The sequence below is a fragment of the Xiphophorus hellerii genome, chromosome 3 (assembly GCF_003331165.1).
Source record: "Xiphophorus hellerii strain 12219 chromosome 3, Xiphophorus_hellerii-4.1, whole genome shotgun sequence".
In the NCBI taxonomy this organism is placed as follows: Eukaryota; Metazoa; Chordata; class Actinopteri; order Cyprinodontiformes; family Poeciliidae; genus Xiphophorus; species Xiphophorus hellerii.
In genome coordinates this window covers 8,421,529-8,449,501 of record NC_045674.1, presented here as the reverse complement: position 1 = coordinate 8,449,501, position 27,973 = coordinate 8,421,529, and the positions used below count along the sequence as shown (strand labels likewise).

At 35.6% G+C, this 27,973-nt stretch overlaps 4 protein-coding genes and 1 non-coding gene across 8 annotated transcripts; 4 read left to right on the top strand and 1 right to left on the bottom strand.

Moving 5' to 3' along the window:
- Window positions 1-1,297: 1,297 nt before the first annotated feature.
- Window positions 1,298-8,204, top strand: ppp1r8b (protein phosphatase 1, regulatory subunit 8b). Its single transcript, XM_032558535.1, has 7 exons — window positions 1,298-1,386; window positions 1,749-1,809; window positions 2,091-2,244; window positions 5,041-5,258; window positions 5,735-5,879; window positions 6,314-6,378; window positions 6,509-8,204. Exons 1-7 carry the CDS (start codon window positions 1,334-1,336, stop codon window positions 6,860-6,862), a joined length of 1,050 nt encoding a protein of 349 aa, XP_032414426.1. The 5' UTR covers window positions 1,298-1,333; the 3' UTR covers window positions 6,863-8,204.
- Window positions 1,869-2,023, top strand: LOC116717969 (small Cajal body-specific RNA 1). The gene has a single exon (XR_004338858.1).
- On the top strand, window positions 2,138-26,539 carry med18 (mediator of RNA polymerase II transcription, subunit 18 homolog (yeast)). Of its 3 annotated transcripts, none has more exons than XM_032558538.1 (3): window positions 2,138-2,244; window positions 24,599-24,692; window positions 25,468-26,539. In XM_032558538.1, exons 2-3 carry the CDS (start codon window positions 24,620-24,622, stop codon window positions 26,022-26,024), a joined length of 630 nt encoding a protein of 209 aa, XP_032414429.1. In that variant the 5' UTR covers window positions 2,138-2,244; window positions 24,599-24,619; the 3' UTR covers window positions 26,025-26,539. The 3 variants fall into 3 exon arrangements, with proteins under 3 accessions (XP_032414429.1, XP_032414428.1, XP_032414427.1); XM_032558537.1 differs by lacking the exon at window positions 2,138-2,244 and adding an exon at window positions 24,024-24,098; XM_032558536.1 differs by lacking the exon at window positions 2,138-2,244 and adding an exon at window positions 24,080-24,392.
- Window positions 9,899-17,518, bottom strand: cyp4t8 (cytochrome P450, family 4, subfamily T, polypeptide 8). The gene is made up of 12 exons (XM_032558532.1): window positions 17,240-17,518; window positions 16,126-16,270; window positions 15,977-16,021; window positions 15,747-15,874; window positions 14,732-14,856; window positions 14,454-14,608; window positions 14,269-14,375; window positions 12,460-12,650; window positions 12,189-12,322; window positions 11,651-11,715; window positions 10,749-10,831; window positions 9,899-10,480 (listed from the first exon to the last, which is right to left on the bottom strand). The coding sequence occupies exons 1-12, from the start codon at window positions 17,429-17,431 to the stop codon at window positions 10,303-10,305; spliced, it is 1,548 nt and encodes a 515-aa protein (XP_032414423.1). The 5' UTR covers window positions 17,432-17,518; the 3' UTR covers window positions 9,899-10,302.
- LOC116717282 (uncharacterized) lies at window positions 19,184-23,976 on the top strand. 2 transcript variants are annotated; one of them, XM_032558533.1, is made up of 7 exons: window positions 19,184-19,993; window positions 20,094-20,405; window positions 20,520-20,801; window positions 20,909-21,121; window positions 22,740-22,856; window positions 22,983-23,023; window positions 23,146-23,976. In XM_032558533.1, exons 1-7 carry the CDS (start codon window positions 19,915-19,917, stop codon window positions 23,272-23,274), a joined length of 1,173 nt encoding a protein of 390 aa, XP_032414424.1. In that variant the 5' UTR covers window positions 19,184-19,914; the 3' UTR covers window positions 23,275-23,976. The 2 variants fall into 2 exon arrangements, with proteins under 2 accessions (XP_032414424.1, XP_032414425.1); XM_032558534.1 differs by lacking the exon at window positions 22,740-22,856 and having other exon boundaries at window positions 19,185-19,993.
- Window positions 26,540-27,973: the final 1,434 nt, after the last annotated feature.

Sequence of the window (27,973 nt, the reverse complement as noted above, 5' to 3'; positions counted from 1 at the left end):
TTTTTAGAATATATACTTTTTTTTTTTATTGATAACTTTGATTGTAGTTCAGATCAGTAATATGTTATGAAAAGAAAAAAGGTCAAGTTGTGATCTAGTACTGAGTTCAATCAAGAAAGGAGGTATCTAATGCTCTGATTTTCTGTGACACTTATTCCCTTTGTTATATTTGTTTAGTGGGAAATTATTTCTGTTTTACTTTTTGTCTGATGTAAAAAGTGTTTATATTAACAAAATTTTTAAAATACATGATTGGGGAATGGGGCATGAATCAGATCATCAGTAAAATATAGGAGATGTGAATCTCCTAACACCTGTGTTTGCTCACTGAGAAACAATTTAGCATATTTATATCATGTTGCATGTAGATCAAAGCATACTACCCACTCAAATTTCAGCCCAAAGATTCAAAATCTTGGAGAAGACTTGAAAACCAATTTTTTGAGATGCCCTACATGCAATCTGGACACTCTTGAGTTGTGAAGAACAGAAAATGTATCTATCTTCAGATGTGCAAACTTTTAAGAGTTATTGCAGAAGATATGCACCTGTAATTGCAGTAAAATTTGGTTCTACAAAGCATGGAACCAGAGATGCAGAACTTTCATTTTCCTCTTCCTTATCAATTCTACTTTTTTGAGTAGGTTCATTTCCTAGGAAAAAAACACATTTAAAGTCTGTGAAGTATAATGTGAAATAAAAAAAAAAACATTGCCCTGCTTCTACTGTTTTTCACATTTTTAGATGTTTAACTTTTTTTCTTAAAGAATACAAATATCAACAGATTGCATGTATACAATAACCTTTAATTATGTTCTTTGATATGTTCTAACCTTGAAATTACATAGTTTAATTATGCTGCACTAATCTGCATTGTGATGTTTTATCATGTAAAGCACTTTGAACTGCATCGTTGCTGAAATGTGCTATAGTCTATAAACTTGACATGATTTGACTTTGTTACACTTGGATAAAGCATAAAGTTGCAATTAAGGTAATAAGCTGCACATTTCGGAGTATGTTAATAGTTATTAAAGTAATCTATTTTTAATAACTACAATGTATTATTTTTCAAACGTATCCTGCCTTTACAGTCTCTTATTATTTTTATATTTTTTGTATTGTGCAAATATTCATGCCAAGTTTCCGTTGTAACACCTGCATTTTCTCACTGTGTATAATAAAGGATTAATATATTCTATTATATTCTATTCTATTCAAAAGTTGTAGTTTAGAAGCTTCGGTTACGGATAATATGATAAAACTACAACTCCCAGAGACACAGACCACTGTTCTCCCAAGATGCACCTCGGCTTTAATGCGCTGAAGCAAGATGGCGAGTAAAACAAGCAAAGACGGTCCTCCTCCTTTTGATTGTCCATCATGGTGAGCCAAATGCACACGCCAAAGTAGTAGCACGATGTTTGTAGATCATTACTAGTTGCAAACCAACAAAACAACGAACTTTAAAGTGTATGCGAGACTTTTATTAGAGATGAAATCATATCTTTTGCTAACATTAAATAAAGCTAGCAGGCTAACCCGTCAATGTTGGCAATGAATTAGCCAGAAAGATCAATGCATCGTGTCTTTCATTTGCTGAATCCTGTTTACCAAATTAAAAATGTTGTAGTTAAAATTGTGATTATTTTTCTTGATTAATTTTTATCTTTGATTTGGTAAATATGATTTCTGCAGTGTTCATACTAAGTAAATCATCACAGGAGTTTCTAACCTTTTGCTTGCAGGGCAGGCAAACCACCCACAGGGCTTCATCTGGACGTGATGAAGGGGGACAAATTGATAGAGGTAAGTGAAGCTCTACAGATGTAGGTTAACAATGCAGTGGTCGTTTTAATGTTAGAAATGTGCACCAGATACGAGTCTGACAGTCTGTTGCGTCCCAGATGTGGGGTTCCTCTGTGGCTGCTCGGCTTCAAAAGGTGCGAGAGCAACATCAGCCATGAGATTTAAGCCCTTTAGTGGAAGCAACACTGAAGAGTTATAACTCAGAGGCACAGATGCATCAGGATGACCTGATTTAGATGTGCTTTCAGTGTGTTATTCACAAAGACCTTCTCTCTTTATAGAAACTGATCATAGATGAAAAGAAGTTTTACCTGTTTGGAAGGAATCCCGACTGGTGCGACTTCACCATCGACCATCAGTCTTGCTCTCGGGTTCATGCGGCGTTAGTCTACCACAAACACCTAAAAAGGGTCTTCCTCATAGACCTAAACAGCAGTAAGAGATCTTTTACAATCACACTTTTTTTTTTAACCAATTTTCATTTGGACTAGAAAATATGTGGGTATTAATTGTGCAGAAAGACCACAATTGCCCCAAAGTCAATGTGGGCAAGAAATATGGTATATTAATAGAACTATTTTAGCAATCTTACATTTTTATTGTATTTTTGTGGTTCTTAACAGGAAATTTTGCTGATTTCACATTATATTTAAAGCCTTTAATGTATTTAGATATGTTTAGATATAACATTTTGTAGCCCAAACATTGTGCCTTTTATAATCTTCATGGTTTTCTTAGAAATGCGTTTATTTGCTGATGCTCATTTTAATGGACTCAAATTTCTCAAGAACTTAGAAATAACTATGTCTAATGTGTGGGTGAATTCAAAATGTAACCATCCTAACCCTGAAATAAAAATGAATGCATTAAAAAAATAAAAATAACAAAACCGATTTCCTAAAAACAACCCAGTATTTTGGACAAATGCAATCCAATTAAAAAGAATTACAGCATATCTCTTTTACATGTTTAGATGTTATAGTGCATGTTATAGACAACTGAAATTGTCTATAACATGCACCATATTATAAGATTTTGAAATACTCATTCAAAATGTATAACAGTTGTGTCTATCTTACATTTGAGTAGGCCTGTCGCGATAAACGATAAATCGATTAATCGTACGATAAATTAAAGCTATCGACGTCATTTTAATTATCGGCACTATCGTCTCTTCCGACCTTTTTCTCTTTCAGCTAATGAGACTGAATGAAAAAAAGCTCAACTCCGGTGCTCTCCACTGACTCCTCCCTTCCTCATTTCCTTAGTGTAAAGCCCAGTGCGCACTATACGATCTTAGAACTGTCGGCCGATTGTCGGCCCATTTTCAAAACCTGACAGACCACACATTAGCCGACAGAAATCCTAGGTATGACGGTTCGATCGGGTTCGTTCCTGCCGTGTGGTGTCCAACAATGGGCACAAAATAATGGCTACAAGTCCAGTGAACTAATTTTAAAACCAGGTATTAATTAATGCTTTACTACAATCTATCTGCAATGCATGTGGCTAGTGTCAGCGTAAAGTCCTGACTGAATGAAAATCATTAGAACCTATTTACGTCACGTTAACAAAGAACAGCTGAAAAGTTACCGGGTTTATCAACTGCGGTAGCAATTTCGCTCCAACTCCTCCCCTTGTCATTTCTATATTCTTTGCATATTGAATAAACATTAATGTTGTTTCCACATATCATCTCCAATGTCCGCTGGACTTCGGGTTGCGCCATGTCAGCTGTTTGGGACGTAATTTCCCCTCAGAAAACACGGAGGAGAATCCGCGCTTTCTGATTGGCTACCTGTCACATTCAACAGGCTGCGTTAAGATCCCAGTCGGGGAAAAACCTCTGATTTAGATCGGAGCGGCAACGAGGATCTACGGTAACACACAACACAATCTTAGAAAGACCAACGTTTTAAGATTGTTGTAAAGGGGAAAAATAGGATAAAAAAACCGTGTAGTGTGAACTATTGCATCAGGTAGTCGATGTGCCCATTTTCTCTATTTAAATCTAATTATTACTGAAGGGCAACATAATATACAGACTTCATAATCTGCACTCTTTTGGTTGAATGCAGTATTTATTTCCACTTTTACTTTATGTTGTTTAGTTTTTTTTTTCCAAGTGAGTTTTTTGTTAATGGAGACTGAGAATCCATTTTACTTTTGTTTTTGGTTGTTTTGTTTATTTTGTTTATCAGTTCAAGTGTTTAGTGTTCTTTTGAAAATAAACTGTATCTATCTTTGGCAGGAAATAGCATGCATTATTACATCATTTTCAGTGTAAAAAGGTCTTCAAACAATATTATCGTTTATCGCAATAATTTTTGAGACAATTAATCGCTCAGCAAAATTTGCTATCGTGACAGGCCTACATTTGAGACAAAGAAACCCCTCTGATTTAGAGTCGTATATTGGATCATTAAATCATTCATGTGTTCAGTGTAACTATAGCCTCTCTGTTGTGAATGATCATTAATTATTTATCAGAACCAAACACACAGGAGTCAAACACTGTGTGTAGGAAATATCTGAGTGTCTTATGTAACTCAGCAGTTAAACTGGATTTTACAAGTATCTATACATGCAGGAAAAATTATTATACATTCCTCATGTTTTCTTTGCTATATCAGTGATTAGTGTGATTTTCTTTTCTAAGATAAGTGTCTAATCTCTGTAGGATATGTACAGTGCATTTGAAGAGTATTCACCATGTTTCACTTTATCCACATTAACTGAAACTGGATAAAAAAAATTTCCTCTAATCTCTCCACACAATTCTCAAAAATGACATTGTGATACAAAGCTTTGAGATTTTAGTAAATCTGTAAGACAAAAAAAAAAAAAGTAAGATATCACATGAACAAAGGGATTCACAGCCTTTGCCTGGTACTTAGTTGATGCAACCAAGAGTTTGGGTCTTACATTTTTATTTAGTGAGTCAGTAGCTGCAAAGTTTAGGAACCAATTTTCTAACGGAAACTGGCCTTTACGCTAGCATGGTGCATTCACTGATCAGAAAAAGATCTGGTTATTTTAGCTTTTTGCAGCTGGTGCATCAGTGCATCTCTTGGTTAACATTGTTTTAGACTTGTAAATGGACTGAAGTTAGAACAGTGCCTTATGAGACATCAATATAAACTTCAACGCATGTTTCTGTGTAATATAATGCCATTAAAATATTTTTCATCAGCTTTCAAGGTTTCCTAACATTAGACATTTTTACTTCAGCACACGGTACCTTTCTTGGCCACATTCGCCTTGAGCCCCACAAGCCTCAGCAGGTTCCCATAGACTCTACCATATCTTTTGGGGCGTCGACACGGACTTACACCATTAGAGAGAAACCCCAAACCCAAGGCACCGCTGGCACAGGAGACAGCAAGTTGGGGGATGAAGATGAGCTCAAAGGACTGCTTGGACTTCCAGAGGAAGAGACAGAGCTGGAGGTACGTTATTACTATATTATTAAACATTATTATTATTGTAGGTTTTAGCTATGATGATTTTTTTTGTAAATCTTTCCATTTACTAAGTATGTCACTTTGAAGTTATTCATGTTTTGTGGTAATATCCAGTCCAGTGGAGTATAATTTAAAAAAACTGGTCTTGACATAATAAGCATCTATGCACCACAAATTTGGAACAAACTTCCAGAAAACTGTAAAACAGCTGAAACACTGACTTCCTTTAAATCTAGACTAAAAACCCACCTGTTTAGGATTGTATTTGAAATGTAATCAATTACAAATTTATTGATGGACTTGACTTAATGTTGTGTTTTGATTGTTGATTCAATGTTGCATTGTGTTTCTGTGTTTGATATGATGTAAAGCACTTTGAAATGCCTTGCTGCTGAAATGTGCTATACAAATAAAATTTGATTGATTGATAATAATCACTTAACTTTTTTTGTAATTTCTAGAACCTGACAGAGTTTAACACAGCTCACAACAAACGCATCTCCATCATGACAATCGAGGAAGGCAACCTGGAAATCCAGAGGCCAAAGAGGAAACGCAAGAACTCCAGAGTTACTTTCAGTGAAGAAGATTCCATTATTAATCCAGGTAAGTTTAATGTTTTGGGACTGATGTTTGTGAGAATAGTTAAACTTTTTTGTTTTTCTTGATTCAACAGGAAAATAATTAATTGAACTACTTTGTTAAAGATACTTTAATCAAAATTTCTCTGGGTTCTGTGTAGTCTGTCATAGTGTGATCACATGAGACTGAAAATCAACAAATGCAAGAGTAAAAACTTTATTTGAAGATTCTTTGTCCCCTAAATTTAAGCTTGGAGAATAAAATATTTATTATCTATGAACTGATTTTAGCAGACTCCCCATCAGAGAGCTGGATTTTGAGTCAATATAAGAAAATCAACTTTTTATGTTACATTTCTATTTAATCACTGTCAGCCTGCTCATTAATTACCCAAATAAGTTTTTTTTGTCTGTACACTGAAGTGTAACAATGTTTTTTTTTTTTTTTCATTCCTACAGAAGATATAGACCCCTCAGTTGGGCGCTTTAGAAATATGGTGCAGACAGCTGTCATCCCCATGAAGGTAATTCTTGACTGTATTTAAAATGATTCTCTCAGCTAAAAGATTTTGCTACAAAACGACTTAGTTTGGCTAATACACTGCTAGTCTTCTCTATGGCTTGTGAAGCTTTTGTTTTTTCATTCCTCTGCAGAAGCGGAGATCTGACAGCCAAAATACTCTGGGTTTTGATGACCTGGCTTCCAAGCGCATTCACGGCTACAACTTGGGTGGAGGTCTGTACGGGGACTTGCCCCCAACCAGCCACGAGAACAAGCCAACAGGAGCTCCAGGAGGTGCTACTATGCAGGGCGGGCTGCCTCTGCCCTTCCCCAACCCGGCGCCTGAGGTAGATCTGGCCCCAGAGGCTCCTCAGCCCCCGATCACACTCAACCCCACACCAGTGACAGCCCCCTACCTACCAGAGACCGTCAACGAGCCACGAAAAAAGAAGTATGCCAAAGAAGCTTGGCCGGGGAAGAAACCCACCCCTTCACTTCTCATCTAACCAGTTTTATAACACTGCTGACTCTCAGGTTCCCAGCAGGACCATCAGGGACTGTGACCTGTCAGAGGTGGAGCTCTTCGCCTCTGTTTTTATTTGTTATATTATACGAGTGCAAAATACACAACGCATCCTCCACAAACTACATCGACAGCAAAAGTATTTAGTTTTTGTTTTTTTTTACAACAAAATACCTGGCAGTTAAATGAACTACAGAGTGATAGACTATATGGATATAATGATGGAGTTATGTGCTGAATGACTTTGAGTTGATGTAAACTTGTATTTTATACATGTCCCAACATTTTTTCACTCTTTCAGAATATTGATAAAACTATTAAAGAGTTGCAAAAAAGTGGTTTTATTCGTATCTTACTGTGAGAAGTCAAGATAGCCCCAAGACTTCAAATGTAAGCAAAATTTTGTCAAAACACAGCTCTATTTTATTTTTAAAGCAAGTTGATAGAATGAGATCAGACATTTTACGAAAAAATGTTTTCTGTCTGTTTAGGAAGCTGTCAGTTGTGCTGTGTTGCATTTCCCCCCTTAGGCCACTTGGTGGTGACTTAAGCAAACAGACCGGTTTCTGTTAGAAGCTGAAAACTTTAGTTTTCATTTGCATCTTAAATCAGTGCTCTGTTATACTAACATCCTGTTTTTTTTCTGTTACAATAAGTGCGAAGTACTTTCTCATATTCCTCGAACAAACATACTGTAAAAAAAATATTTTTTATGCTTTTTTGGATTACTATTTAAAGGGTACAAGCATAGCAGATTGGAGAAAAGCACAATATCACAATAACAATTAACTACAACATAAAAGACTACTAAAATGTTATTCAAATTGTTGTAATGCATACTTAGCATTATTATCTGTAAAATGCTGCCTTTCCTACCCAGCTCAAGATATGTCTGCGGATTAGAAAACTAAACATTAGGCTCAGCCTTTCCTTAAGGCTTAATTTTGAATATGGTTTTATTGAGTGTTCAAATTTGAAGAATTGTATGAATCTATGTAATAAAATGATTCACATACAAATGCCTCAGACAAAAATTGCATCAGAAACACTGTAGTTATGCTTTCCAGTATTTTTTTGTATTTAAAAAAAAAAAAGTCTGGCAGCTTTGACATCTGGTTGGTTTATAATTGTTGAATTTCATATCATCTGGTCAAATTGGAGATTCCCTCTAAATTACAAAAATACTGACTGTTTTTGTGGATTTTCTGGTGCAAAAGAAAAATAAGTTGTTTTATTAAAAAAAACTACACCAGTGACTCTACATTTGATTGGTTGTGTGGATTTTGTAATATGTAAATAAAAACAAAAAATACTTTTTTGACACATTAGCTTGTCTGTTTCTTCTGTAAACAGTTTGTGCATTGACAACTTGCAATGTGTTCCATTTATACAGTACCTTGCAGAAGTATTAAAACCTTTAACTGATCATCTCACATTACCACAAATATTTGTTTTTAAGGATTTTATAAAACATAAAAAGGAATGATAAATGTGAATAGTTTTGTAATTATTGAATGAATAATGGAAACCTGCAAATTATGGATGTCATTATTCTCGGTAACTTTGGCTGAAAATTCACTGCAGATCATCCAGTATAATCCATAAGGTTCACTTTCTGACAGAGCAAATATATAGCAAGAGCTACAAAGGAATGGTTAAGAAATAAAGAGTCTTGTGTTTGATGGTCCAGTCAAAGTCCAGTTGAGAATCCATGAGCACCCTTGAAATTTGATTGTCACAGATTCTCTCCATTCAATCTGACTGAGACTGAGCACTTGAAGAGTGGCCAAAAACATTATTCTATGTGCAAAACCGACAGAGAATCTATAAGATTAATAATGAAATTGAAACATTTAGGTTGGAGAATAATGACTCAGTAAAGATTTATTTAAATGTGTGCCATTTTTTAAAGTTTTTGTTTTTAAACCATTTTGAAAGCCATGCACCCTTCTAGTATTATTGCACAATTATCAGCTACTCTGTGTTGATGAGAGACAGCTAGCTCAAATTGTAGCAGTGTCAGTTAAAGTGGCAGGTCCAATGGCAGGTCACACCGGAAGTGCTGCTATCTGAAACTGGTGTTGGTTTGGCACCTAAACTCCTACTAAAATACAAATAGGTTTGTGGTTGTAAAGTGTCAAAATGCGAGGTCATAGATGTGTAAATACTTTTATGAGGCACTTCCTGTGAAAAAAAGCTTTCTGTTGGTTTGATGCCTCCGCTAAACTACTGTAGGTATTTAGTACAGGACCCTATTTAGAAAATAAGGTCCAGTAATTGTGAACGTAGATTCTGTGGAGACCAGTGGGACACAGTAACACTAAAACTTGTATATTTTATCATTTGCTCTCTTATCCTGGTGCAGTCAACACAAACTTAAATGTATTTTTTACATCTCAATCATTCATTCATTTTGAGTTTGGAGCCTGCAAATGGGCAACACAACTGTTAGGATGTCATTTTTGTTCTTTTTCTATCAGAAAAGAAGTTGAATGCAGAAACACAGTGCATCTCAAAAGTATACACACCCTTGTCAAAATGTTGGGGTTATATGTCTCAGCATGCAATCTTGAGTTGCGTCCTGTAATACCCAGTTCAAAGGTGTGATAAAAAAAATTGCCTTATTTTTAGAGTTGTGCTTTTCAGTGTTGTAATTCCTTTGTAATAGCATATCTTGAGGTCATTTCCAGTGAACTCAAATTCAGACTGCGTTTTACTCTTCAGACTCTCATGGAGTTAAACATTCACTATTGACCTAATTTAAATGGAGAAATGTAACGCAGAAAATCATTTTGAGATTAGGTGACATGGCTCATAAATACATACAAAGTAACTATTTTTACTCTGCTACACAATTTTAGTTAAAACCTTTTAGGTTATTTAACCAGCCTGCACTAAGGTACACTTAGTGCTTATAGTTTAAAAACATTACACCCTATTCTTTCCTTAAATGTTTACTGTTTTAACCATCAGTCTGAACTCATGAAGTCTCCACTACAAATAAATGTGTGTACGGTACTTATTTTCTTGTTCTGTTTTAATTTACCCCAACAACAGAAATACAACATATTCCTAGCTGCAGAAATGAACTGTTAATGTAAAAAAAAACCATTCAATCTCACTGTTTTAGTCACATTCTTCAGTATTACAACAAAGTGCAATGTGTTACAACAATGTATAATGCAATGCTTATAGTTTTGCTTCAAGATTAAGCTTATCTCCAAATGTATAACAAACCCATTTTAAGATAAACATTTCAAATATTCCTAGAAAAACGGTTTAAAACACAACAAATTTCCTCGTCACGAGACATTAGTGTAAAAATTTACTCAAATTGCACTTCATGATTTTTAAAAAAAATCTAATTCACTTTCTAAGCAATTTGTTTCTCCTTGATTGAATCCAACAGAATCTTTTTCTCCATCACATTTCTGGTTCCACTGGTTTGATCTTGATGTGGATGCCATTAAGTGAGCGGAGAACCAGTCTGGGAATCATCTTGGGCTTAATGTTGGGGTCCTCTATCAGCTCGTACCGCTTTAGTGTCAAGGCCGTCACCACCTTCAACTCATTCATTGCAAAAGTCTGGCCGATGCAGTTTCTAAGGGAAGACAACATTAAGAAGGACATTAAAGGGTTAAGCAGAAGATAAATGATCAAAAACAAGTTGTAGCAAAGCAGCCATGCACTCACTTTACCTTTCCTCTGCTTTACCCTAGCCCCACATAACAGGACCTTTATTATGCATGTAAAACTAGGTGTGGGTGCTACGTTACACATTCACAAGCTGCAGATTGATATAAGGTTAAAGACAAAGTGGCTATAAACTGAGATAAGCCAAACAGTCACAGTGTCGAGTTTTTCCAAACCTTGGTCCAGCTGAGAAAGGCACAAATGCATGAGGTGACCTCTTAGAGACATTTTCTGGGAGGAAACGCAGCGGGTCAAAGACCTATGGCAGCACAGGAGGAGAGAAAACGTCAGGTTTTCTTACAGGCATATCAAAGAAAATGCATGTAGAAAAAAACCCCCAATCTGATCTAAGTTTATTTAAATCAAATCCTAGGTGAATAAAACACACAACAAATTCAAACATAGTTCATTACATAAAAAAAAGCCAAAAGTGTTAGTAATTGGATATTTCTTATGGCTTTGTCAGTTTTTCTCACTGATGTGGGGGAATTGTTTCCTCACTTCAGCTGAATTACTTCATACGTCTCTATAAAATATTGTTATATGAAGGATTCTGTTCTTGGGCAACAAAACAAGGCCAAATAAAATCACCAACCCTGCCATGTATTTTGCTTTCTTATCTATGGCTGAATTTGCTGAAATGTGCACATACTGACTTGTTGCTCAAATGCTGATAAATCCCCTTTTTTTCTATTCATTTAATGCATCAAACTAGTAACTTCTACCCGGTTTGGTCAGTAAATACATCAAGTACCGTAATTGTATACATTTTTTTTAGTATTTAAAAAAATCAGATGTAGGTTGGGAATTTATGATTTGATGCATAAATGTGGATCGTATAATAATTTCTTCTTTTTCTGGTGGATTAAAAACTTAGAGTTGCAGAACCTGTAATATATTTTCTATATTTTCTTTTCTAAATTCTTTTAGTACACTCCTCAGAAGAAAAAAAGATCAGAATAATAACTTCTGGACAGCCTGATCTATCCTGTATTAATGCTGTTTCTATAGTTTGGATCCATTTAAAAATTACATTTTCCAATGCCATTATGGTTATAATAAACTTTGCATGACTTACATGTGGGTTTTCCCAGACTGTTGGGTTTCTGTGAGTTGCAAACATACTTACTCCAATGTGAGAGCCTTTAAAAAATAAAGCTGTATTTTAGTTAGGACAGTGAACAAAATGCAAAAGTGAAATATGTATACACCTCTTCTTCAAACCTGCCTTGAAGTTAACATTGGGTCATCGCTGTAAAACTGCTTGTGTCAATACGTTTCTGAACATGCTGTAGGGATAAACTCGGTTTGTATAGAAAGTGCTTTATAGCAGTCTGCATAAAATAATGCTTATAATGACGTTTTTATGTGACTAAGTAACACAGTGACAGGGAATATACTACACAGTGCACATAGGAAACAAATATTTTTTTGCAACCACAGCTTCACTTGTTAATGTGTGGAGATTTTTATGTTAGACTTGTTTTGTAACAAGTTCCACATAAAACCAGTTCCACGGCTTAGAAAGTTAATATTTTATTTTCTCTTGTAAAGTTTACATGCGGTGCCCATCAACCTCAGTGTTTTTTTTTAAACAAGACACTAATGTCACTGACCTGCTGGCAATGTTCTTCCATCGAAGAAGGTGATAGGTTTAGTGATCTGCCTGGATATTCCTGGCACAGGAGGGTAAAGACGAAGGGATTCTTTGATGCACATTGTGGTGTATGGAATTTTATTAAGATCCTCCCTTAATATGGGACAAGAGACTTAATGTTATTCACAGAGAGGCGGTAAAGGTGTGCATAGTTTAGATTTAACTATTAATCTAGCACAGCTGAGGGCCAACTTTCTTATACAAGCATCATTTTCTCAAAGTTTGCCCACCACTCCATGGTGTCTTTGCCTTGTAAAGCTTCACAAATTTCATCCCTGCAGAGCTTCTGGTGCTCTGGGTGGCAGGCCAAGCAGTAGAGGATGAACGAGATGCCACTGGCTGTGGTGTCGTGGCCCTCGAACATAAACGTGTCCACTTCTGCTTGCAGGTCTTCATCCGACAGGCCCTGCTGGTTTTCATCCTGAAGAACGAATTAAAAATAAAAACAATTGCAGACCGTAAAGGCTACGTCGCAGGTCATTAGCCCAAGCATTTTTACAGGGATGTGCAGATTGTTTGGATGCGCCACACATTTAAAATTTTTCTGATAAAACAAACAACAAAAAGACATTCAAAACACATTGGCAAGCATTAAACACTTAGTCTCAATTATTTCCGATAGCTGTTACTCAAAGCAGCTTTTAAAATAGTGATGTTCACATCTGTAGGTTAACCACACTGTTGCTATTTGTTTTATTTTACGATTCTGTGGTAAATGTTCTTTAATCTGTCATTGCCCTCGTATCTCCATTCTACCACTTTGCTTCAGATAGAGGACGGCAACCTTGTTGTTCTTAAAGAAATCCTTATCAGCTGCTCAGAGTTGTTAAAAGAGACTATAAATGTTGCAAAAGGAAACATTCTTAGCTCTCTCTAGTTTTTCCCCTCAGCTTTTTGGCATAGAGAAACAAAATGGTGAAAAACTGCCTTAACAGAGAACATTAGTATGCAGAGCATGTTTACTTGCTGAGTCACTTCTGGCTGCATTAACGCTATGACCTTGTGTTGCCTCATCTCTAATCTGTTATCAGGTTTATGTAATTCCTTTTTCAATTTCAATTTTATTTTTCAGTGCTGGCCACATTGATTGGCAGCCTTGTAATAGCATTTAAAAAGCTTTAATGTAAATTCATCTTTTTACTGCACTGGCATAAATTCTACTTTTAAAAAATTAAATGTTAAGCCATTTTTATTTACAACATATCTTTTGATCGTCCTGTCCTCGCATATTTTTCTTCTCTTAAGTTCAACCAACAGGTTTTCTGTGGTATTTAGATTTGGTAGGCATATTCAAAGAGTATTTGATGTTATATACTCTAACAGGACTTTGGAAGAGAGACAGGCCCACAGCATCACATATCCTTCACCAATCATTAATTAGATTTTTGTTGTTTCATTTTTAAGTGTCAGATTTCAGAAGTATGAAAAATGTCTTCATTCTTTTAATAGTATTACACATCTTTGCCCAACAGACAGGTTGGGCAAGGTTCTCTATAAAACTCTAAATGCCATTTTGCTCTTCACTTTTATTATGAGTCCGTTAAACATTAACATTGTTGTATTAGTAAAAGTCTTATCACAATGTATTTAGGTACCTAGAAAGTCATATTAACTTTTAAAAAGTGAAAACAAAAAATGCATGAGACGTTTATTTAAAACTGGTTCATTTTGGGTACCAATAATTGTGCAACTGATGATTTCATTAAAAAACATTTTTCTGAATGTGTTGCTTTTTCCTCCCATGAATAAATGTTGTGTTTTCTAATGACGTTTTCTAATCTAATACCAAAAGATGAATTTGTTTTGGGTTATTTATGCATCTTCACCAGTTTTCCCTATATGCCCTAATTTGATGCATGAGGTACTTGCTTTACAATTATTTGCAATTATGGTGTTTGATAGTGTTTTTGCTTTAATCGCTTTTTAAATATGATTTTAGCTAAACCTCTGGTGGTGCTTTTAGTCAGCTCTCACTGAACAAATAAACAAAAGCCACACTTTTGCTTTTAAATCAGTAGTTTTGAATTGATGTCTCATACTCGTGCAAAGAGAAGAATGTCCAGAAAATCCAAGTATCTTTTGGCCTGTATGCGGCCCAGTTCCGTCTCTTCCTTTAGTGCTTCTTTCCTCCTTTTGATGACCTCATCTTGAAAAGAAAACAAACGTTTACTCTTTAAGTGGACAGATTATATTAAATAAAGATGTCGCTGAGTTCAGGGCTTACCTGTATGACTGTGAGCCACCTTGTATGCTTTCCTGTATCTGAAACCATGTGGGCTGAGGTGGAAAATGAGATTGCTGTGGTATGGAAACATCCTCACCCGTAAGTTAATAAGATTGGTGAGCTCATACACTGCTTTGATGTAGGCATTTGTTCCCCTGACAGAAAAAAGCAGGGAAACATAAAAGGTGATATCTTCCTTCTGCTTGTTAATAAAGCATCTGAACTTGTTTTGGATGGACGCAGAAGCTGAAATGGTGATTTTTGTTAAGGTTACTCACCCCTCTGTCTGACAGTTGCTGTTGCAGCTAAAGGCACACTTCAGGATGCTATCCAGTGTCATCAGGCTGACATGCTCAAACAATTCCAAGGTCTCTTTAGAGTTGGCATAGCGTTCCCATTTGTCCTTAAAAATATAAGGAAACAAATGTAACATGCAAGCAAAAAATGGAAAAAATGGGATACAAGCATTAACAAGCATTAACCTCAGTTCAGGTTCAGTCAGAGGTTATACTCGGCAGCAGCATAAACAAATTTATCTATTGGTTCTTTTCAAGAGTTGGAAAAAGAATGCCACACAACTTCAAGACTTTTTAAAGTAGAAAAGTTTTATTGGTTTTAAACTATTAGGGACTTTCCCTAACCCGCATACATACTCAAAAATACACCCACACTGATATTTAGATAATTTGTTCTATGCAGGTTGCAGAGAAACCACAATTTTTGTAGCCTTAACAAAGATTCTGGCAAAATTCTCTCAACATGTGTTGCTAATCTAGTTCTGATTTATATGTTTTTTGGGGGGGCACCTTTGCACTGAGCTGGATTTAGGCGTAGATCTTATCTTATCTTAGGGTTCAGGTTGACTAAAGAAGTTTGTCCTATCCTTATTCTTACTCAAAACCAGTGTTGATGTGAATTCACAATATTTGAGTCATTACAACACACAAGGTGTCCAAATTTTAACCATCTGATCCAACCTATCTCGCAGTTGAAGGACTGGTTGAAAAATATTGAGAACCACCATATTGTAGGCCTGTCATAATGTGAAAGATGCTGGGACAAACTGTTCACATTAAAGCGAGTTTAACATAACCACGGCCAGAGAGTGTGCTGACCAACAAATAAGCCTATGCTTAAAAAGCAAAACCTGCAAGCTGACCACATTAGGAATCAGAATGACTTCCGGAAAGAGTGGTTTCACAATTATTTCACTCTTGAAATGGGATAGGATTAGGACAATGCATTGCCTTGTTAGCAACATGTCTAATTATTATTAATTAATAAATTACATACCAGCATTGTTTTGGCAGAGTCTGACATCAGTTTCACGTATGGTTTTAAAACATCATAATGGAAACCTGGAGTCAGGAGCCTCCGGTGGCGAAACCACTTCTGGCCTTCTGACACCAACAAACCGTTTCCTAGAGAAAAAGAGACACAATGAGAGCGAGTCAGTAAAATGTTAAAAGTTAACCCTTCATTAAGACAAAACAAGCAAGTAGGAGAAAGCAAAGTCGTCTTACCAATCCAAGACTCGATGAATTCATATGCAAATTTATCCTTTGGCTCTATTATTAAAAAAAAGTAAATGAAAGGCAAGTTAAATTGATGCTTACATTATGGTTATGATACTGTAACAAAGAGTTAAAGTGAAAGAAAAATATGTTCCCACCTGTTGATGCTAGTATAGTTTTGATATAATCTGGGTGGTGAATATTGAGAATACAAATAGATGGGCCGAACCATATAGGGAAAGCATAGGGATAGCTCTCCGCCCACTTTAACAACTTGAACAAGTCGGTCCCATCTTGTTTAAACTAAAGAAGCAACAACAATACAAGACATATGAAAATACACACACATGCATACACTGGTACACTGCACAAGCTGAGATATTTACACACTCAGGTTCTAATTTGCATTAATCAACAAATATATGTCCAAATAACCGAACATATAATTAAAAAGCTTTAATATATATATTACTTCATTTCAATTTACAACTTCAAAAAACCATAGATGATTGAATGGTATCCACCATAGTTATCAAATTCTAACATGTTCCAAATTCTCCAGATTATAACAACTTGTCATATTAATGCATTACAGATATTTGTTTGTTTCCAGTATAGGCCATTGTAAAACCTAGTTGATTGCAAATTATAATTGCAGTCACATTGATCTTAAATTTTTAGAATTTCATCCTCTTAATGTTTTCACAAGTTGAGGATAATTTTCCATTATGGGGGCACAACAAAGAAAAAGTTATTCCCAGCTGTTTTTATTTCCCACTTGATTTTACCCATTTTTTATTTTATTTATATAACACAACACATATATATATATTCTAAGTTGAATATTTTATTGCTTATATCCGTTATTTTGTTACATTAATTTAGTAAATTAAACATTAATAGCTTTTTTCTTTCTTCGTTGTATTATTATTTTTACTATGACTATAACTAGTAGTAGTAGCAGTATTAGGAGTGGTATTATTACTGATATTTGTATTATACTTGTATTAATTCCAGTTATTTAACAAAAGGCTGAATGCTTAATATAAACTTTATGCCTCTCTCTCTCAGCAATGTCATTGTGATTATTATTATTAGTGGTGGTTTATATAGAAATTAGAATAAACTTCAAAGATTGTGTAAAACTTTAAACAAAACTTCAATTAAGAATTTTAAACTTGATTACACACAATAAAAGCCTTGACGTTGAGACTGTATTATAGCTTCCTTAAGGCTGCAGCTGCATTGCTGGATGCCACTAAAACTCGTTACCTCCAGAACATTTCCAAACAACAAGTGTGGCGGGGGTCCTGGAAAGGCGTCAAAGCTCTTCAGAACAGACTTCCGTTTGAGGAGGATGAAGGTTAATTTGTACACGGCGGCAACGAGGCACAGCACAGCTAAAAAGTAGTGCATATGAGGCCAGGCCAGCTGGTATTTCAAGAGAGCTTCTGTCAACTGCATTCTGACGACGTCCGTGTTGTGCAAGCGGAGAAATGACGCTCCCTCTGTGTGTGCAGCGACAGGCAGCCGGGCTTTGTGGTTGTGTGATTGACTGAGGAAGGCGGAGATTGGACATGTCGAGGCGGGGTCTGCACCCGAGCCTGCACTTGCTGACGAATATTTAAAGGGATTTGGGCCATCAACACTTAAAATGTTTCTGATTATTGCAAGTGTTCAATTAAGCAGCATGTTTTATGCCATCATGTCAATTGGTTGAAAGCTAATCCCTTTTTGATTTAATTTTGGTCAACAAAATGTTGAAATGATTTAAATGCGAAATAAAAATGTTTTTGGCGCGTCCTACATCTAAAAACATACTTTTTACTTCCTAGGTAACAAACCGGTACATCGCAGTAAAATTGATTATATTTTTTATAAATAAAACATGAAGAACAATCTATGAATTTGTAATGATTACAGTGACATATTTAACCTGTTTGTAACACTGATGAAATTGGCTTAAGGTTAGTAAAAACCCACAATTAATTTTCTCAGACAATTCAATATTGCTAACAAAAATTTTATGTTTAATAAAGAAATGTTATTATGGCTTGTTAGTAACACGATTTGACATTTGTTAAGCAGGCAACAAGAAGAGTAAACCACAAATTCTCATTATTAAAAAAAGCTGACTGTTCACAGAATGCTGCGCAATAGTGGAAAGTTTAGTGGAAGGAAACATGTCATAGAGTACATGCACAAGCAACATAATCTCAGCCTTGAGAGGATTATGAAGGAAAGTCCATTCATTCAGGACTCTTGCCTTTGTGGACCTCCACACAGAGATGCATCCTGGGAAGAATAGTTCTTTTGATTCTGGTTTTCATCAGCTACAGATACTTTTACATTTAGAAAAAAAACCCACAATAAATTATAATGAAGGAAATTGTGTGTCAAAGCAAAGCCAGGTTACAAGTGATTGGTGTCAAACTATTATTTGCTATATTGTGTTTGTTTTTGTACTGTATTGATTGCACATATTGCTTAATCATTGAGTAATTGGCAAATTCTTTACTTTATCAGTGTGTCAGACTAAACCCTTTTGTTGTTATCACTGGGGTTTTGAGCAACATTCCTGATTTCATCACTGTTCTACCTAAAAGAATGAAATGTACATCTTCCATGACAAATATAAAGGATGTTTTGACATTTATAATGTCTCTGGCAGATTTCAATCAGTACATGATGTACTCTCTATCCACTCAGCAAGCTAACTTTCCACACAATCTACACAGTGCCTTGCAACAGTCTTCTTACCTCTTGGTTTTTCTCACATTTTGCTTTACAACAAAGAACAAATCTTTGTTTGTTGTATGAGGAAGAATCATCATTATAACGTGGAAGTGAAAACTTGCTGTAGTGTCAATATGGACTTTTCCATCTATTACTAAATAAGGGAATAAAAAAGTTTCTAGGTGCCATTATTAATAATATGTAAATAAAAGAAATAGAAGTAAACATTCCCTTAAAATTATTTTATCTTTGAATTCCTGTATATTTCCTATCTGAAACTTATTTCTTGGTTGAATGAAAATCATTTTAAATCTAAATCTACTTAGGGTACGAAGTTTGGAGATAGAGACACTACTGCTTTCAGTTCAGTGTGTTCAGTGTATTTGACCTAGTATTAGACCTCTTGACCTAGAACTTCCTTTTGACCTAGAACTTCCTTTTACATATAGGCTCATCTTAATTTATTTAATTTGCTTTTATTTCATTTTTTTTTTATTTTGTAAATATACTTTGTAATTTTTACCTTGTGCTGCAGACGCACAATTGAATTTTCTGCTAGAAAAATTTCAATTTATATTTGGGGAAAATTTCATAAGACAGATGAGAAACACTTTAACCCGCTCCTGGATGTACTCAGCTTGTGTGACTCACGTCTGTTTCATGGTGCTCATGCTAAGCTGTGAAACAATGTTTCCACTGTTGGTTCACTGTCAGAAAATACCTCTAAAAATTAGAGTTTGCGAATTAACCTGAAAAACATTTCTGACAATCAAACTATAATAACTTTAGATGTTTAAGCTTCAATTTAGATTAAAGCTGGCTTTCACAAGGTCAATTAGTATTTTTCTAAAAAATAAAAAAAATTCTAGTAACATATGCACAGAATTATAGAGAACTGACACCTCTGTATGAGAAATCAAACTTGTTTGTGATGCACATGCAATATCTCGACACCGAGGAGATGCAGAAAGCGAAATACATAAGGCGCAGCGATAGACAAAAACGTGTGGGCGAGAGCTTTGTTAAATTTCCTATGCAGTGGCTGTTGGACCACTTCCTATGTGTCAGCCTCAGCTTAATTATGACACTCAAACTAAAACCTTGTGATGCTGCACAGAGTCTCTGAACTATGTTTTGATGAGCTGTGATGATGGTTTGACTGGAGAAGGAGTCTTTGATTTGCTTCATTCTGCCTTCGTTTATGCAAAGACATGACTTCATCACCTCGAAACGCGTTCATTTGTGTATTTTTTCTGACTTACTGGAACGCAAGCATTTTCCCAGGAAATGGTAAGTAGCTGATAAAATCACTGTCATCTCAATGTATTTCAAAAGCAACATTTTGAACCTGCCTCTTGCTTTTATGACTAACTGAAAATGGATACTTTAGCTGCAGCACATCAGCGTCGATCCTGGCTGAGATGTCGAGTTCTGATACATTGTCAGGGTCACAGTGCTGACTCGGGCTCTTTCAAATGGTTTTACAAGGAGGACAAGCACAGTAAGGAAATCCAGCTATTCTTTCAGAATAAGAATGGAATAAAACACTATGATGTCAGTCGTCCAAAAGTAGACGTTATGGCAAATCGTTCTCTGGTTATAAATAATTTTACTGACAAAGATCAGGGCGACTATTGGTGTGAAAACTGCTCTCAAGAAACCTGTAGCAGGGAACCATCCAGCTTCATCACTATTCAGAAAGGTTTGAGCTGCTGTCATTAATATAAAAGTATTAATCTGTATCATTCATTCAGTTCTAAAGTTCTACATCTTAAAGCACAATTTCATTGTGAGTTTGTGTTTGTTTTGATTTCAGAAATTATGGATGAAATGCAAGAGACATTTTACATTCTTTCCGGCAGCAGTTTCACCCGCTCATGCCCAGGTGAATTTGCTAACTTAAAATGGACATTTGAAGCCAGTAATGCAACCCAAAGGGAATTAGAACTAAGATCAGAAATGGTTACTGTTACTACCAACAAGACCTTGTATATTGGATCTGTAAAAAATACTAATGCTGGGAAATACACCTGTTGGGTGAATAGATGTGGTGGTCCGAATCAGAAACAGCTCACAATCAATTTATGCGTCGTCACAGGTGAGCATTTGATATTTCTCCAAAGTTTTGTTCTAAACTTTCTCCTTTCTTTTAGATTTATTAGATGAAAAATGTTTGTCTAACACTATTTGTTTGCTTTCCGACAGTTTCCCGCAAAGAGCATTCTATTTTCTCTTGTGCTGTGACATGCGATGTGGGATTAAAAAAAAATGTGAGTCTTCTGATGAGCAATCAAACAATATCAGTGGACATAGATCCATCCGGGTCCTTAATCTGTAATTCAACTGAGATCTTGGATGGGCAGCCTATACCAACTACAAACAGCTACACAGTGTCAGCTGCTTTAAACACAACAATGGGTGGGTATTTTTGTTCTACAGATTCAAATACGTTTGTTGGTATCATTGTACCAAACTTAAAAAAGCTTTAAATAAATTCATCTCCTATTGTAAAAGTACTACATAGTCCGAGTAAAAATGCTTAGAAAATACTATCTTTAATTTGAGTAGATGTACTTAACTAGAAAAAAAAACAATGTTAAGAAATAATTGTTTGAAACAAAATAACCTGTCAACAATCCTAAAAGTCTTATTAAAATAGCTACAGCTAACGCTCATTTGTGAAGTTTATACTTTACTTTTTAAAGTGCAATATTCCAATAAATAATCTGCTGTTAAGAACTTATTGAAATTTGATTTTTGTTGCTCACGATTAGTGTCTTATACTACAGTGTTCATTCCTGATTGTTATGGAATTTTCTCATGTTATATTATATTTTTGTCCCTGTATTTTCATTTGTCTATTTCTATCAGTATTTTCCCTGCTACTCACTTGGTTGTTCCGTTAGTAATCACTCTGCTCTATATTTATTCTCCTTTGTTCAGTAATTCATTGTTGGATTCTCCTTCTTTCTGCATTTTCTTTGCTTTTATACTCCCTGGTTATGGCAGATGTCTCCTCCCACTGTTATTTGTAAGTTTATCTTTGTCCTTAAATTACTTCCAGTGTGTATTGCCTATCCCATGACTGGGTTGGGTCCTTTACCACATACGGCGTACATTTCGTTTTGCTATGGGTACGTAACTGAACAAGGACTCATCTTTATTTTGCCTCCATGTATGATGAGCAGGATTAAAAGGAAGGTGAAAAATATCTCCCAAATTTTAGAGTACTGGAGATATGGTATCTTTTGTCACAAAGTCTTCATAATAACCATCAGATACTGCTTGCAACTGAAACCAAGCAGGTGTTTTATGGGTGTAAACATATTTTTTTGTCTTATAATACCATGATGAGTTTGCTCAATTCTCTTCCAAAGAAAGTGTGATTTGATGAAATGACATCCAGTTTTTCTGAAACGGTCGCTTTAATGTAGGCCTGGGGTAAAACAATCAATAAATATTTGGGGAATACATTTTCCGTCCACTTTTTAGTAGAACTGAAGATTTGTGATGCCCTGGGTCAGTTTCTTGTTCATAATTGACTTTTTAAATTGCTGCAACATTTTAACTAAAAATCTTGTGTACTCCACAACTTAGTGGAACATTGATCATTATTTGTTCTTTTTAGCAGAATACTTATTGAAAACATGTGGCACAATCTGTGCATAAACATCCTGCACAGATTCTGAAACATTATTGGACAAGACTTAGCATTGTCCTACACGGAGTTATGGTTTAGAAGTAAGAACAGTAATGCTCTCATTAATTTTTTTGCTGGAGATATTGTTGAAAACAAATATTTTTCTTAACATGGATTCAATTGTCAAAACACTAAACTCAAATGTTGAACTTTTCAAGAAGTTTCAGTGATATAATTCTGCTGCAATAACAGATTAATTTAATTAGAGATTTTCTGTGCATTTTTACAGCAGCGTTAGCAAACATGATCATGTCTGTATATCTCTGTCCTTAAAAAAATATGTTAAAATGACTTCATATTAAGGATTTTAAAAATTTTGTTTATATTGTTTTACAGGTGTTTTTGAGAAGACTGAATCGTTGATGCCAATTATTTATGGAGTTGTAGCTGCCTTAACATTTTTTATTTTACTTGCAATATTAACTTTCTGTTTGAAATCAAGAGTACAGGCTGGTAAGGCTGCAACTATTTACTTTTTTAAAAAAAACAACACTTCCTGTGTTTTATGCACAGCCGGCAGTTTGCAGTCTTGAAATTTATGCGCCCCCCAAATCTCTTTGTGTTTCTGTTTCTCCTTAGCATTTCCTTTTCATCTTTCATGTTGTGGCTTCACTCATGAGGTGAGAACAAATGCAGATAGATGCTGGTTTCCAGTGAACTTTGTACAAGCTTAAAAAGGCATGGCACTGACATGCCATCTTTGTTGTCTTGACCACATTATGAAACTTGTTATTTCATGCAGGCGGAAGAGGAGTCCACAGTAATTTATTCATCTGTTATCATCAGGACACCAGCAAAAACAAGAAGTCAACACACAGTTCCTGAAAGCTGTATTTACAGTGAATTACAGTGTAGAGGAAATACCATTTAGTGTTGATAGAAGTCAACACTAAATGGAACTTTTGGTGATCATAATTTCCATACTGTCAATAGATTTTGTAATACATTCCACGGCAGTGACTTGTGTTTCATGACACGTTGAAAACATCCACACACCTACAGGAAGTTTTTCATCTAGTTTTTGAACTACTGAAGAGAAATGATGTAATCTATTTATGATTTTACAATTATCTTGAATCAAGGAAACATAAGCTGCTCTGTTTGGCTTATGTTAGTCATAAATAATTCTGAGCCATTTTCCAACCAAAAATTATGTATCAGTTAATATAGAAGTCTAAATTTGAATTGTGTTTCAATGTTATCATATAGATAAGTGGTTGAACAATTTTCTAGAATTATCTAAATTTTATTTCCAATAAAAGGTATCCCTTTTTTACTCACATAGATATCAATCCTCAAAGTTTTTATAATTTTACATCATCCAGTTATGCTACCTTGTATTATTATTATTATTATTATTATTATTATTATTGTTGTTGTTGTTGTTGTAGAATAAGTATAATTTAAATTATTAACATTTTGCTACACTTAGAAGACTTTTGATATTTTGGTTTTATTTTTAAAAGGCCACTTTGCTACATGACAAAATTGCAACAATGGATTTATGTCACTGCAAAAGAAATCTAAAGGAAAGAAAAAAGAGATTGGAATAAATATTTGCTTGGAAAACCAATAACCGAGTCTGATTTTGATTTTACACCCACTCTAACCTCTAGAGGGCAGTAGTAACCTGGATGAAGTACGCATGTTTGCCTTTACTGAGAAGAAGAAGGAAAGCTGTTTTTCTTTCAGGCAGTAGGTGCAGATGTGGCGACAGTTTCAGTTAAATTGTAGCGAATAGTTTTGTTTTGATTGCCAACTTTTTTTTCTTTTTTTTACAATCTTGTGAAATGTTCAGACAATTATTGGCGTTACTGCGTTGCGCCTCAATCGCGATTAGTGAAGTAGCTCGGAGCTAACTGGGAAGCTACTAGCCTAGTGTTGAATGGGCTAACACTGAGGTTAGGCAAGGAGATACAAAATATACGAACATTTCCCCGGTTGTCCTCATTCGGCGGGGAGACACATTGTCTTTCTTGTATTTTTCAGGTAAAATTGTACAAAACACGCTGTTCATAAGCGGTGTGCATAACAGCTAGCTTTATCTGCTAGTTAAAATGGAAGTTGGTAACGCTCTGACAATTGGGAAACACATGTTACAAAAAGATTGCATTTTGCACTGAAAACAATAAATCAGTGTCTTCGATGTTACTTTAATACTATTTAATGTATTGACTACGTTTTTCTCCTTTAAGCTCCTAGAATCCTGAAACGAGATGGAGGCTCCTCCTGTTACTGTTATGCCCATCACCAGTGGCACAATCAACATGATGGAGTATCTGCTACAAGGTAGGATGTGTTTGATACAGCCACGAACAGGAACAAACATTTAAATGCAAGTGTTATCAATGAATCCTCTTGTATTACTTTACACATGAAGAAATAATCTTGAATCAATAGCCCGCTTTCAAAAATTCAAATTGAATTCATTTGTCATGTCGCTTGGAAAAACGTATTGATTGTTTTGATTTCAAATCGGTTTTAGTCTCTTGACTTTCTTGATTCATGGTTTGAAACTGGACTTATGGTTCTGCAACTGTTAGGATGAGAGATTTTACAAACTAAATAAAGGTAAAAAGTTCTTAATGTAAAAATTTTAAGAATTTGAATTATTTCCAAAAAAGTTGTGAAATGGCATTGTACCAGTTTCAGAGTCAACACTATAGTGTTTCATGATTTGAATTAATGAACTTTTTTACAGTTCAGTCTTAATATTTTATACTCGAATGTCTGATTTGCAACTACAACAGCAGAAAAAATGTAAACATTTTAGTCTGAAGAAATGTTAAACTTTGAAATAAGAAATGTGTATGAACCCTGCAAAGAAATAAAGGTTTCTCAGATCTCAAACTGTGCTGGTGTACAATATGTATCGAACAATATTTTTAATGTGTGTGTATGTCTGCGTGTTTTTAAAAGGAAGTGCTAAGATATTAGAAGTTGTGTAGTTTTAAGGTCTTGTAGCTATCAAGCTACTGTTTGATTTTTAGCAGATTCCATTGTCTGTTTTTGCATGAAAATATGTTGTCTATGTTTTATTCATCTTTTTGACTTTTAATTTCAGGCAGCGTGTTAGACGCGGCTCTGGAAAGCCTGTTGCATCGTCTGCGTGGTTTGTGTGACAACATGGAGCCGGAGACGTTTACAGACCACGAACTGGTGTACCTTTTGAAAGGCCAGCAGGGAAACCCTTTCATTCTGCGCGCTCGCCGCTCTCTCTCCCACCCCACAGCTCCGTGGCACCTCCGCTATCTGGGCCAACCTGAAGTAGGAGACAAGAGCCGCCACGCTCTGGTGCGTAACTGCGTCGACGTGGCCGCCTCTCACAGCCTTCCGGATTTCCTCAATGAGATGGGCTTCCGCATGGACCACGAGTTTGTGACCAGCGGACACATATTCCGAAAGGGAGCTATGAAGGTTGTGGTGTGCAACGTTTCCCGTGTGCTGGTGCCCGGGAACACTGAGAACACAGAGCGAATGTCGCTTTCACATTTGGTTGAACTGAGTGTTTTGGCACCAGCCGGCCAGGACACCGTATCGGAGGACATGCGGAGCTTTGCTGAGCAGCTGAGACCTCTGATTCATTTGGAGAAGATCGACCCGAGCAAGCAGAGACATTAAGAAGGTTTCAAAATGGGGTTCTGGTAAACGAGAAGAAGCAGCTTCTGTCTTTGCTTTCAGTTAATACCTTCATTGGTGTCTTTATTTAGGTCAAAGAGAGGCCACAATCAAAGGTGATTACTATCTAACAGGTTTGTTTTAAAACGGTATTTAGTAAGAACATCTATCTTCCTAAAATCATAGTTTTTGAAAATAATTGTCATGAAATAGTGTTTTCACAATTGGCAATGACCATTTTTAGATTAGAATAGTTTTATGATGGTAGAAATCATCTGACTAGGCATTAACATCAGTTTTCTGGACTAATCTGAATTTATAATAAAATGGAGACACCAAGAGAGCTAGCTGCTGTTTGTAAGATAACTACTGCTAAGCTTTTAACAGAACCTCACTTTAAATACTTTGAAGTATTACTTATGTTGATCTAGTCTATTCTGAATGCAAAATATCTTGTTAATTTTGTACTTAAAATATTTTTGCTACAGTTAATAAAATACAGTACAATTTTGACTATGCAGCTATATTTCTGGTTGATTTGTTCTGCAAGTTGGACAAAAGATAATCTTTTATCGGCATTGGATGTCTTCCCATATTAAGGCCAACCAAGAGTTTAAAAATGTACGGCTTCAACGACACAAACACTTTTGTTCTTATAGTTTAAATTCCTTTTAATCAGATGGGAGAGAAAGTGGTGGAGTGGTATTAGTAATTTTCTACTGCTGTATGTTACTCAGAACTAAGCCTCCCCTGTCTGCACACTGCTGATCGGCTGCTTGACAAAAGGCCACTAAACTTTTCACTTTGCTTAGAAGGCAAAGTTAGTGTGTTGGAAATAAGTCTAGCAGAAAACATATTTACAGTTGTGGTGTTGAAGCTAGAGTAGTGCCACCCGCAAGTATCATTAGGACCTTTATCTTTTGACAGCAAACTTGGAAAACTGAACAACCTGTTGACTGCAGGACTAACTGGGCATACAGCCTCTCATACCTGTGTTACTTTGTAATGAGCAGAATAGCACAAACATTGGGAATATATGTTGCTTTTTTTGTTGTAGGTAAAAGCAATTGAATAATATTTGCTTTTTTTCTAAACTTTGCTGTAAAATAGTGTGGCTTTTTCTCAAATATCAGTGATTTCATTTTTACAATATATATATATATATTTTTTTTTTATCTTAGTAATTTTATCACTTTGGGGTTTTTTTTAAGAAAAAGCAGATACATATAAAGTATACACTTGTGATTACAGCAAACTATGGGAAAGACGAACTGTTTAAACAGGTGGTATCTGTTGCCAGGTAATTGTGCTTTGCTCCTTTTCATCTTCCAAACAGTTGAACAAAATCTTTCCACGCTTTAAAGATGCAAAACCCTTTTAAGTCAAACTCGTTTTTAAAATGAATACGATTCTCAAAGCCACTAGGGGTCGCTCTTTTTCTTTTTTCCAGCCTTAATTGGCGCACACTGAATGCCACCTCTCCTCATCTACAGGAGCTCTGGTTGCCATGGAAATAATTAGCTGCGAGATCCGCACATCTTTTACCCTACTCTAATTAGCTTTCTCAATTGCTTAATGATACATAGACCTGTGAAAGCCTTTCTTTCTTCCCTTCAACAAAAGCATTGATTTCCACTCTCTTCCCCTCTCATTTCCACTGTTAACCCATTAGTGCCCCTTTTTTTTCCATGAACTTGAGCTGGAAGTGTCACACATGTAAACCCTGGAGCTGCCTCAGGTTCTTCCGTGTCCATGTTGAAATCAACGAAAGGACTCTGCACTGGTGCGTCAACATTAGGGGCCAATTGCCAGCAGAAGACGGAAGTAACTAATGCACATCCTGTCGGTTATGATAATGATGTTGGCAAAAAGACGTGAGTGCTTCTAATAATACGCTTGCAGGAAGATGCATTTGCTGGAGTTCAGATGCAAAGTGACCGCGTGCATGTCTG

Coding starts and splice junctions, on each gene's coding strand:
- ppp1r8b (XM_032558535.1), top strand. CDS start 1,334: ATGGCGAGTAAAACAAGCAAAGACGGTCCTCCTCCTTTTGATTGTCCA. Junction 1,387..1,748: donor CCTTTTGATTGTCCATCATG/GTGAGCCAAATG, acceptor TTTTGCTTGCAG/GGCAGGCAAACCACCCACAG. Junction 5,880..6,313: donor AGATTCCATTATTAATCCAG/GTAAGTTTAATG, acceptor TCATTCCTACAG/AAGATATAGACCCCTCAGTT.
- cyp4t8 (XM_032558532.1), bottom strand. CDS start 17,431: ATGCAGTTGACAGAAGCTCTCTTGAAATACCAGCTGGCCTGGCCTCAT. Junction 12,323..12,459: donor GGCAAAGACACCATGGAGTG/GTGGGCAAACTT, acceptor TCCCATATTAAG/GGAGGATCTTAATAAAATTC. Junction 11,716..12,188: donor TGGAAGAACATTGCCAGCAG/GTCAGTGACATT, acceptor TATTTTTTAAAG/GCTCTCACATTGGAGTAAGT.
- LOC116717282 (XM_032558533.1), top strand. CDS start 19,915: ATGACTTCATCACCTCGAAACGCGTTCATTTGTGTATTTTTTCTGACT. Junction 20,406..20,519: donor CTTCATCACTATTCAGAAAG/GTTTGAGCTGCT, acceptor TTTTGATTTCAG/AAATTATGGATGAAATGCAA. Junction 21,122..22,739: donor TGCTTTAAACACAACAATGG/GTGGGTATTTTT, acceptor ATTGTTTTACAG/GTGTTTTTGAGAAGACTGAA.
- med18 (XM_032558538.1), top strand. CDS start 24,620: ATGGAGGCTCCTCCTGTTACTGTTATGCCCATCACCAGTGGCACAATC. Junction 24,693..25,467: donor GATGGAGTATCTGCTACAAG/GTAGGATGTGTT, acceptor TTTTAATTTCAG/GCAGCGTGTTAGACGCGGCT.